We start from the raw sequence: 12,041 nt of genomic DNA, 5'->3' as shown, positions 1-12,041 counted from the left end.
TACTTTAACAATTTCTTTATATTTGTCGCAAAGGTTATCAATGCTTTTAAGAGCATCTGCATGAAGTTTTACTATTTAACATTACACACAATGCATGCTTTTGAAACTGCAAAGTTGATAATATCATTTTCAAATAGGTAGAGCATAACCTTAAATATTACATGATTCAGGTTTTTTTGTTTTTTTTTTTTTTTAACAAAGAAATAAACCTGTAAGGGATCACTCCACTATAGTTGTCCATTAATTATTTGTGGCAAAACTGGGCTCCTAGGAGATGCTTCAGCATATGGATGGTTCCTCGACTGCCTGGGCACCCTCTGTGACAGCTTTGACACATTTGGCCATTGTCTGTGAGGCTCTGCTAATTGAATCTGAAAGATATTAAGAAAATGTCATTTTGTTAATACAACTTTTTAAAAAGCACATAGTGAAACTTTAATGCTGCACATATTTAGGAGGAAAAAAGATTATAAGGCCCTATGCAAGTATATATAATTATATGTAGCCAAGAGTCCAATGACAAACCCCTTACTGGCCAAATGCTTTATTATTTATTTTTTTGAGATGGAGTCTTACTCTTGTTGCCCAGGTTGGAGTGCAATGGCAAAATCTAGATTCAATGAAACCTCCTCTTCCCAGGTTCAAGCAATTCTCCTGCCTCAGCCCCCTGAGTAGCTGAGATTATAGGCATGCGCCACCTCGACCGGCTAATTTTGTATTTTTAGTAGAGCCGGGATTTCTCCATGTTGGTCAGGCTGGTCTTGAACTCCTGACCTCAGGTGATCCGCCCGCCTTGGCCTCCCAAAGTGCTGGGATTATAGGTGTGAGCCATCATGCCTGGCCCAAATGCTTTCAATTAATAATCAAGAAAGCCGGGCACGGTGGCTCAAGCCTGTAATCCCAGCACTTTGGGAGGCTGAGGCGGGTGGATCACGAGGTCAAGAGATCGAGACCATCCTGGTCAACATGGTAAAACCCCGTCTCTACTAAAAATACAAAAAATTAGCTGGGCATGGTGGTGCGTGCCTGTAATCCCAGCTACTCAGGAGGCTGAGGCAGTAGAATTGCCTGAACCCAGGAGGTGGAGGTTGTGGTGAGCCGAGATCGCGCCATTGCACTCTAGCCTGGGTAACAAGAGTGAAACTCCGTCTCAAAAAAAAAAAAAAAAATTCCTAACAACTTACATCAGAAGCACTGTTTAACATGTTTCACATTTAAATGTTTTGATTCTTCTACCTATAATTCTCAGAAAAACCTTCAGTTATTTGTCACTTTGGATATTCTCCCTAAATTGCCATACAGTAACTTTCCTTACAACAATAAAATTTTATATTTAAAGTCTATTGTTTGGATTTTTAAACTTTGCTTACATTTCAGAAACAACAAAAAAATTTAGAGGGTAATCAGAAAATAAGCTAATGTTAGCTTCAATGTTTGAAAACCGTCAAAGATTAAGAATTGCAAACACGGCCGGGTGCGGTGGCTCAATCCTGTAATCCCAGCACTTTGGGAGGCCGAGGCGGGTGGATCACGAGGTCAAGAGATCGAGACCATCCTGGTCAACACGGTGAAACCCCATCTCTACTAAAAAAAACAAAAAATTAGCTGGGTATGGTGGCACATGCCTGTAATCCCAGCTACTGAGGAGGCTGAGGCAGGAGAATTGCCTGAACCCAGGAGGCGGAGGTTGCGGTGAGCCGAGATCGGGCCATTGCACTCCAGCCTGGGTAACAAGAGCGAAACTCTGTCTCAAAAAAAAAAAAAAAAAAAAAAAGAATTGCAAACACTACCAATCGCAAATTGGAATTATAATACCAAATGAGGTGTTCTGATTACTTCTTACCTCTCATATTTGGCAGTCATGTTGACAATTACTTACCTGTCATGTAAAAGTCTTTTATAGTTAGCTGAGGTGGAACAAGTGGATCACCAAGAAGCTGCTGATTCACCAGCTGCACAAAAAAGAAGAGATCAACAATAATATGGAAAACTAGTACTGTTAAAGCAGTAGATAAGCCACTATGAAAACTGCTCATAGGCGAGCTGTTACCTTTGAGAGCTCATTTGCTTGCTGGAAGTAATTAGCCCCTTCGATATCATCATATCGAACAAGATTAGGAGAGACTTCTTCCAATCTGTTCCTTACTTGATCCAGAGTATCATATGGAAGAGTTATCCCCGCAATCTACATGTCAGGTTCCCAAAAACAACAAAAAATGGCACTACTGAAAAATCTATTGGTGTCCACTAGTAGACATACATTTATGAAGAAACAGTTAAGCAGAGAACACAAATATCAAAAATTCTAATTCATAAACAGCTGTCAGTACATTAGTGACTCTATGAAATGATTAAAGAGACAATACTATGCTAAATCCAAATGTTTCTGCTAACAATACACAAAGTTTACAATGTATCATTATTTTAAAAGTCAGGATGCTTACTTTTACATCAATAAAGAGCTAACAGACACATTTTCAGGCAAAAGACAAGTCAACAATTTTCAACAATAAAAGCACCAATTTCAGGCCTAGTGTAGTGGCTCACACCTGTAATCCCAGCACTTTGGGAGAAAGAGGTGGGAAAATCGCTTGAGGGCAGGAATTGGAGACCAGCCTGGCCAACATGGTGAAACCCCATCTCTACTAAAAATACAAACATTAGCTGTGCTTAGTGATACATGCCTGTAATCCTACCTACTTGGGAGGCTGAGGCGTGAGAACTGCTTGAGCCTGGGAGATGAAGGTTGCAGTAAACTGAGATAATTTCACTGCACTCCAGCCTGGGCAACAGAGGGAAACTCTGTCTCAAAAATAAATAAATAAAATAATAAAAGCACCAATTTCAAATTAATTAATTAATTAATTCGAGAGTCTCACTCTGTCACCAGGCTGGAGCACAGTGGCTCGATCTCTGCTTACTAGAACCTCTGCCTCCCAGGTTCAATCGATTCTCCTGCCTCAGCCTCCCTAGTAGCTGGGATTACAGGTGTACATCACCACACCCAATTAATTTTTGTATTTTTAGTCGAGATGGGGTTTCACTGTGTTGGCCAGGATGTCTTGCTCTCTTGACCTCATGATCTGTCAGCCTCAGCCTCCTAAAATGCTTACAAAGGGATTATGGGCGTGAGCCACGAACTCCCTGCAAATTCCTTTATTTTTTAAGAGACAGGGTCTTGCTCTGTCCCTCAGATTGGAGTGCAGTGGTGCAATAAGAGTTCACTGTAACCTTGAATTACTGTTTCTGAATACATGTTTCCTATAGAAATTATTTAAATCATCTCTGCATTTCAAATTGGCATCTTCCTTGACTCTGAAAATCATTCTAACAGGCTAAAATGTCAAATATCCCTTTAGCAGCATCACTAAGAAATGCCTCAGAAATTATACCTCAGAGAGTGCTCTTATAATTTTCCAGTCTTCTCTTGCCAAGCCAGGAGGTGTCACTGCTACTTTAGTCTGCTGAGCTCTACCCTCAGTGTTGACATATGTAGCAGACTTCTCTGTGTAAGCAGCTCCTGGGAGAATAACATCAGCTATGGGAGCCCCAACATCACCATGATGTCCTGTACAAAGATGGAAAATGGCAAACCACAGTTTTATTAAAAACTGATTTTCTACTGTACATGAAAGATAGTATATATCATTTTAAATCCCATTTTGTAAAGTCACAAAAGTTTTTAAAATTAAAATAAAGCAGTGAAGTAATATAAATTAAAGCCCATCTCACCCCTAATTCAACTCCCTTCCCAAAGAAAATTATCGCTAAAGCATTTGGGCTGGGCATGGTGGCTCACGCCTGTAATCCCAGCAGTTTGGGAGGTCGAGGCAGGCAGATGACTTGACAGCAGAAGTTTGTGACCAGCCTGGTCAACATAGCAAAACTTCATCACTACTAAAAATAAAAGAAATATAAACGAATGTGGTGGTGTGTGCCTGTAATTCCAGCTACTCAGGAGGCTGGGGCCTAAGAACTGTTTGAACCCATGAGGAAGAGGCTGCAGTGAGCCAAGAAGAGGTTGCAGTGAGCCGAGATCACGCTGCTGCACTCCACCCTGGGTGACAGAGTGAGACTCCGTCTCAAAAAAATTTTTTTCAGCCTGGCACAGCGGCTCATGCTTGTAATCCCAGCACTTTGGGAGGTCGAGTTGGGTGGATCGTGAGGTCAAGAGATCAAGACCATCTTGGCCAATATGGTGAAACCCTGTCTCTTCTTAAAAATACAAAAAATTAGCTGGGTGTGGTGGGGCACGCCTGTATTCCCAGCTACTTGGGAGGCTAAGGCAGGAGGATTGCTTGAATCCAGGAGGCGGAGGTTGCAGTGAGCCGAGATCATGTCACTGCACTCCAGCCTGGCGACAAAGCAAGACTCTGTCTCAAAATAAAATTTTTTTAAAATAAAAAACAAAAGTATTTTTGGCCACGCGCAGTGGCTCACGCCTGTAATCCCAGCACTTTGAGAGGCCGAGGCAGGTGGATCACAAGGTCAAGAGATCGAGACCATCCTGGCCAACATGGTGAAACCCCATCTCTACCAAAAATACAAAAATTAGCCGGGTGTTTGGCACATGCCTGCAGTCCCAGCTACTTGGGAAGCTGAGGTGGAAGAATTGCTTGAACCCGGGAGGTGGAGGTTGCAGTGAGCTGAGACTGCGCCACTATGCTCCAGCCTGGCGACAGAGCAAGACTCCGTCTCAAAAAAAAAAAAAAAGTATTTTCTCAGACTATTTTATGCAAATACAAGTAAGTGTAATATCATACACACATATAAAATGGGCCAATAAGTATATTTATGCTTACAAACTAGAAATGCTTGCAAAGTAGAACTGCTCAGATGTACAAGTTTGTGAAATTTGGTAAAGCAGACTGAAATGGGGGAAGATGCAAAGACAGGAATATGACAGTAGTAATACTAAAAAAGGCATAATCGAAAAATTACAGAAAAATTCAGAAACACTATCACCAATTAATTAAAAACTGGTAGAAGAAAAAAAGTTATTCAGAAAAGAAAACCTTTAGAAATATCTGAATCAAGCATACGAAGTCATAGAATAGGCCAGATGCAGTGGCTCATGCCTATAATCCCAGCACTTAGGGAGGCAGAGGCGGGCGGATCACCTCAGGTCGGGAGCTGGAGACCAGCCTGACCAACAGGGAGAAACCCCGTCTCTACTAAAAATACAAAAAATAGGCTGGGTGTAGTAGCGCATCCCTGTAATCCCAGCTACTTGGGAGGCTGAGGCAGGACAATTGCTTGAACCCGGGAGGTGGAGATTGCAGTGAGTAAGATTGCGTCGTTGCACTCCAGCCTGGGCAACAAAAGCAAAAACTCCGTCTCACAAAAAAAAAGACAGTTGTAGAATAATATATAGAGTTTAATATAATTTGTGCACATTTGTATATGCGTACAAAGATGTTATGAAGTACGCATATCAAAACTGTCATTAATAATTATCTCTGGAAAGGACTAGGAACAGATTTTAGTTTATTTATGTTACTATTTTATTAAAAAATAGTGTTTTTTATTGTTCAGTCACCCAGGTTAGAGTGCAGTGGCATGATCACGGCTCACTGTAACTTCAACCTCCTGGGCTCAAGTGATCCTCCCACCTCAGTCTCCCAAGTAGCTGGGATCACAGACACGCAGCACCATGCCTAGCTAATTTTTAATTTTTTTGTAGAAACAAATCCTCCTGCCTCAGCCTCTTAAAGTGCTGGGATTACAGCATAAGTCACAGCACCCAAGAAACAGGATTTAGTTCATATATTTTGTTTTAACTTTTTTTTTTTTTCTCAGACAAAGTTTCGGTCTTGTTTCCCAGGCCAGAGTGCAATGGCATGATCTTGGTTCACTGCAACCTCTGCCTCCTGGGTTCAAGCAATTCTCCTCAGACTCCTGAGTAGCTGGGATTACAGGTGCCCACCACCACGCCCAGCTAATTTTTGTATTTTTGGTAGAGACAGGGTTTCACCATGTTAGTCAAGCTGGTCTCAAACTCCTGACCTTAGGTGATCCACCCACCTCGGCCTACCAAAGTGCTGGGATTACAGCGGTGAGCCACCATGCTCGGCAAGTAATAATTTTTTTTTTTTTTTGAGATGGTGTCTCGCTCTGTCACCAGGCTAGAGTGCAGCGCGCTATCTTGGCTCAATGCAACCTCCACCTCCCAAGTTCAAGCAATTCTCCTGCCTCAGAATCCCAAGTAGCTGAGACTACAGGCCACCATGCCCATCTAATTTTTGTATATTTAGTAGAGACAGGGTTCCATTATGTTAGCCAGGACGGTCTTGATCTCTTGACCTTGTGATCCGCCAGTCTCGGCCTCCCAAAGTGTTGGGATTAGAGGCGTTAGCCACCACACCCAATAGGTAATAATTCTTAAAAGCAGTATCAACTATGTAACTAATAACACTTATGGTTTAAAAAAAAAAAAAAAGGTTCGAGAAGGGGGGTGTAAAATTCTCAAATGGAAAACATTCAATTCACTGAACATATTACAAAATGGTTTATAATATACACAATGTACTATTCTCTTTTGTTTCTGGTGTCACAGGTGATACTTACCTTGATAAATAATGAAACAATCCTTTGGCAAATCCTGTCGTGTGATACAACCTCCATCTGCTCCCAGGAGAAACAGCACCTTGGGAGGGTTCTTCCGAATTGCTTCCACCCCAGGTTTATAGCCAAGGTCTAAAGCAGCTACTTGACTTGCAATCCTATAAAACAATTATAGAACTTTACCATAACTGCAGTGTTTCAATGTAAAAAAATAAATGCGATTCTTGGAATAATTTCAATGCTGTCAAAGAACCCATTTTATTTATTTATTTTATTTTTGGAGATAGAGTCTCACTCTGTTGCCCAGGCTAGAATGCAGTGGCACAACCTCAGCTCACTGTAACCTCTGCCTATCGTATTTAAGCGATTCTCCTTTCTCAGCCTGCTACGTAGCTGGGACTATAGGCATGTGCCATCACATTCAGCTAATTTTTTTTTTTTTTTTTTTTTGAGACGGAGTTTCGCTCCTGTTACCCAGGCTGGAGTGCAATGGCGCGATCTCGGCTCACCGCAACCTCCGCCTCCTGGGTTCAGGCAATTCTCCTGTCTCAGCCTCCTGAGTAGCTGGGATTACAGGCACGTGCCACCATGCCCAGCTAATTTTTTGTATTTTTAGTAGAGACGGGGTTTCACCATGTTGACCAGGATGGTCTCGATCTCTTGACCTCGTGATCCACCCACCTCGGCCTCCCAAAGTGCTGGGATTACAGGCTTGGGCCACCACGCCCGGCACATTCAGCTAATTTTTATATTTTTGGCAGAGAGCGGGTTTCATCATGTTGGCCAGCCTGGTCTTGAACTTTTGACCTCAGGTGATCCACCCACCTTGGCCTCCCAAAGTGCTGGGATTACAAGCCTGAGCCACCATGCCTGGCCAAAAAAACCCATTCTTACCCATTTAAAATAGACGCCAAAACCAGAAACAGCAGTCTTTTACTGTTTTGAGAATGGCAACCAAAGAAATGTAAGATTCTTAAGACACTCTGTCTCTCTATGACATAGTAACAAATGAAATAATTCTAAAATTTTATGCCCACTGTAATTGCTTTAAGTCTGACTCTTATTCAATACAGTAAGACATAAAACATGACAAGCTATACTTATTCACTACAGAAAAATCAAATGATTTCAAAAATCAACAAGGATAAATTTATTTATTTATTTATTTATTTTTTGAGATGGAGTCTTGCTCTGCCACCAGGCTGGATGGAGTGCAGTGGCACAGTCTCAGCTCACTGCAACCTCCACCTCCTGTGTTCAAGCGATTCTCCTGCTTCAGCCTCCTGATTAGGTGGGACTACAGGCATGTGCCACCATGCCTGGCTAATTTTTTGTATTTTTAGTAGAGATGGGGTTTCTCCGTGTTGGTCAGGCTGGTCTCGAACTCCTGACCTCAGGTAATCTGTCCACCTTGGCCTCCCAAAGTGCTGGGATTACAGATGTCAGCCACTGCACCCAGCCTATATTACTCTTATAAGCAGAAAATAATTTTTTAAGGAAGAGGTCTAGAATAAATAAACTTTGAATAATAGGGTTGTTGTTTTGATCTAACTTGCTATTGTTAACTATCTAGAAATAGCCATTCTGAGGATCTACTGTATATAATATAAATAGGTAAAACTTTCTAAAACAAGTTGGAAGCATGCTTCAAAAGCCTCAGAAATGGTTATCCTGTGTGCCCCAACAGTCCTATTTTTAGAAATATATCCTAAGAAAATAATATCAAGTGTAAAGGTATCTGTGTATCACTGTTATTATTTAAGAAGTTAAAAACTAGCATCAACATACATGTTAAAAAGAAGAAAATGGCTAAAAAAATTTATAGTATATTCATGATATTAATTAGCCATTAACGCTTTTATTTATAAACAATTTCTGGAAAAACAAATTCTGATCATAGTAGGAAATTCTCGTTTGACAATGAAAACCTATTAAAGCCAGGACACAAAATTGTATTCACAGTATAATTTCACCTATGTAACTAAAAAGTATTACACAGCCACCAGGTAGAGTGTCTCATGTCTGTAATTCTAGCACTTTGGGAGTCCGAGGTGGGTGGATCACCTGAGGTCAGGACTTTGAGACCAGCCTGGTGTAGAAACCCTGTTTCTACTAAAAATACAAAAATTAGTCAGCTGTGGTGGCACACACCATCAGTCCCAGCTACTTGGAAGGCTGAGGCAGGAGGGTCGCTTGAACCTGGGAGGTGAAGGCTGCAGTAAGCCAAGACTGCACCACTGTACTCCAGCTTGGGCAACAGAGTGAGACTCCGGTTTCAAAAAGTAAAATATTACACAGGGTAAATAAAAACTAGAAGAAAATGCATGAATATAGCAATAATAATATCTACACAATGTAGAATAAGGATCAGCTCCATTTCTGCTCATGTTTGTCTCTTTTCAACTTACCTAAATTAAACCTGCATTATTGATATAGTTAGAAATACAGGCCAGGTGCAGTGGCTCACACTTACAGTCCCAGCAGTTTGGAAGGCTGAGGTAGAAATATCGCGTGAGCCCAGGAGTTTTGAGATCAGCCTTGGCAACATAGTGAGATCTCATCTCTACAAAAATAAAACATTAGCTGGGCACGTGGCATGCACCTGTAGTTTCAGCTATTTAATACTTGGGAGGCAGGGGTGGGAGATCACTGGGGCTCGGGAAGTCAGGGCTGCAATGGACTATGATCGCACCATGGCACTGAGACCCCGTCTTTAAACAAAAAACCAAATAATTAAAAAAAAAAAAGAAATCCTTCAGCTGAATTCTCACATTAGCTTATTATTTAATCAAAGACTTGTTGAAATTTTTGAACCAAGGTATAATATAACAATTTTTAAAGTACTTCACTTTTTTTCTCAACACTCACTGCTATTTCAAGTATTTTTAATATTCCTTATTATCTTGGGCCTTCTCATACAGAGAGTAAAGGTCTATGTCTACATTTCACACATGTAACTGGGATGTTGCTAAATGTTGCTTGTAAATTAAATGTGACAGTGTATCAGGAACACACATATACACACACAAAATTACTTGAATTTATAGCATAAAGAGCAATTACTCAACAAACCTATGAAGGATATTCATAACTTTCCAATCACCAGTAACGCCACTAGTCATCCGAATCTTTTGTGCAATGCTAGAAACAGCTGCAAAAATTGCTGCTCCATCATTTCTTTGTAGTGCAGAACTGCCTAAAACCACCATAGGTTTTTTAGCTTCCTTTAGGACCTAAAAAAAAAAAAAAAAAAAAAAAAAAAAAACCCAAAAAACTTTGATTTTAAAATATTACAAGTAAACTGAACAGCTAACTACATTTGCCTCTACAATGTATGTTGTCCCAAGTCTTAGATCTAACATGAATGTCTTTGACTTGCTAGCCCAACATATAGACACACATATATAACCAGATTTAGTTTAATACGAAGCATCTTGCAATGCTACTGTGACATGCCTGAGTGAATATCAGCTAAAACACATTTTCTAAAAGTAATTATTCAGAATAAAAAGCCTAGCAAATTATCCTGTGGTCAGAATGACTATGGGCAGGTCCCAGAAAAATTGGGAAACTTCTCTACAGAGATTCAGATGGCACTAAAGAATAGGAAAAACCATGCTGAAGTATCATGTCTACTATCTTCTATCTACTTACCACACTACAGACAGGGAGGAGGAGGCAGGGTAAGCAATGATCATTAAATCACAATGTTGAATACCTGACATTTTTAGGGGTTTGTTTTAAACCACAGTAACTCTGAGTGACAAAAACTGTGGGAGAATGCATCCCAAGAGTAAAGGAAACTACAGATTTCACAGAAGATGGACAAATAAGTTGTAAAGTTATAAGCCAGGCATGGTGGCTCACGCCTGTAATTCCAACACTGGGAAGCTGAGGTGAGTGGATCACTTGAGAATAGGAGTTCAAGATCAGCCTAGCAAACCTGGCAAAACATCGTATCTACTAAAAATATAGGAAAAATTAGCTAAGCGTGGTGGCGTGTACCTGCAGCCCTAGCTATTCAGGAGGCTGAGGCATAAGAATTGCTTGGACCAAGGAGGCGGAGGTTGCAATGAGCCAAGATCATGCCACTGCACTCTAGCCTGGGCAACAGAATGAGACTGTCTCAAAAAAAAAAAAAAAAAAAAAAAGTGTAAAGTTATAGAATACACAGCTCATTCTCCCACCCATCCTTCGTGTCATTCTTCAATAAATAGCTGGCCACAATCAAAGAATCAGCATGGAAATTATGCTGAGATATTATAAAGAGGAATACATTCATCACAAGAGAAACTTCCCAAGGAAATGTAAATAGTTCAGAGAAATAGTTTTTAATAGTCTCAAGGACACCGAAAAATAACACACTCCTTCTTATTTAAAAAGAGCTAAAAGAAGCAACACTGAAGAGATTATTATATAGTAAGGAGATTTGCATCACTGAATTCAGGAAAGAACTGAAAGAGAAACAAATTAAAGAGCTAAATACCATTCCAGAAACAATAAAAAATTAAATAGGCTAGGTGCAATGGTTCATGCCTGTAATTGCAACTTTGGGAGGCTTAGGTGGGTGGATGACTTGAGCCCAGGAGTTCAAGAGCAGCCTGGGCAAACTGGGAAAACCATCTCTCCAAAAAGTTGGCCAGGCGTGATGGTGCACACCTGTGGTCCCAGTGACAGTGGCAGTAAGCCAAGATTGTACCACTGCACTCCAGCCTGGGTGACAGAGCAGGACCCTGTCTCAAAAAAGAAAGAAAGAAAACATGACTAAATACAGGGACAGCAAAGACTGGGTATAGGATACAAAACAAAGGAAAAAAAGACAGATATGAAAGACCAGGCAAGGCTGACTCATGCTTGTAATCCCAACACTTAGGAGACTGAGGTAGGAGGATCACTTCAGGCCATGGGTTTGAGATCAGCCTGGGCATCACAATGCACCCCATCTATAAAAAAAAAAAATTAGCTGTGAATGGTAGTGCATGCCTGCAGTCCCAGCTACAGGGGAGGCTTAGGTGGGAGGACTGCTTAAGCCCAGGAGTTGGAGGCTATAGTCAGCTACAATTCTGCCATTGCACTACAGCCTGGGCGACAGAGTGAGACCTTAAAGAAGATTCAGTATCTGCATTGTTATGAGTTACTTTCTTTTGAGACGGGGTCTTACTCTGTCACCCAGGCTGGAGTGCTGTCACGTGAACTCAACTCACTGCAACCTCCACCTCCCGAGTTTAAGCTATTCTCCTGCCACAGACTCCCGGGTAGCTGGGATTATAGGCACATGCCACCATGCACACCTAATTTTTAAATTTTTATTTAGTTTTTATTTTTTAGTAGAAACAGGGTTTCACCACGTTGCCCAGGCTGGTCTTGACCTCCTGACTTCAAGTGATTTGCCTGCTTTGGCCTCCCAAAGTGCTGGGATTACAGGCATAAACCACAGCGCTCAGCCAGCTTGTTAGTTTTTTTTTTTTTTTTTTTTT

The 12,041-nt window shown here is 41.0% G+C and overlaps 1 protein-coding gene across 2 annotated transcripts in view; it reads right to left on the bottom strand.

Annotated features, from left to right (window-relative positions):
- Positions 1-12,041, bottom strand: part of NDUFS1 (NADH:ubiquinone oxidoreductase core subunit S1) — a 35,211-nt gene continuing 23,170 nt past the window's right edge. The window contains exons 14-19 of one of the 2 annotated variants that reach the window (XM_032278509.1): positions 9,637-9,797; positions 6,568-6,722; positions 3,393-3,568; positions 2,051-2,185; positions 1,880-1,952; positions 1-371 (exon numbers count right to left, since the gene is read on the bottom strand). In XM_032278509.1, coding sequence (XP_032134400.1) covers positions 280-371; positions 1,880-1,952; positions 2,051-2,185; positions 3,393-3,568; positions 6,568-6,722; positions 9,637-9,797 — 792 coding nt within the window. In that variant the 3' untranslated portion in view covers positions 1-279. The remainder of the gene's footprint in view (positions 372-1,879; positions 1,953-2,050; positions 2,186-3,392; positions 3,569-6,567; positions 6,723-9,636; positions 9,798-12,041) is intronic. The other variant, XM_032278510.1, reaches the window with a different exon arrangement.

This window comes from Sapajus apella, unplaced genomic scaffold (genome assembly GCF_009761245.1).
Source record: "Sapajus apella isolate SASKATOON/1434 unplaced genomic scaffold, GSC_monkey_1.0 scaffold10, whole genome shotgun sequence".
In the NCBI taxonomy this organism is placed as follows: domain Eukaryota; kingdom Metazoa; phylum Chordata; class Mammalia; order Primates; family Cebidae; genus Sapajus; species Sapajus apella.
Note: the sequence above shows the minus strand (reverse complement) of the source record. Positions and strands in the feature narration are given on the sequence as shown.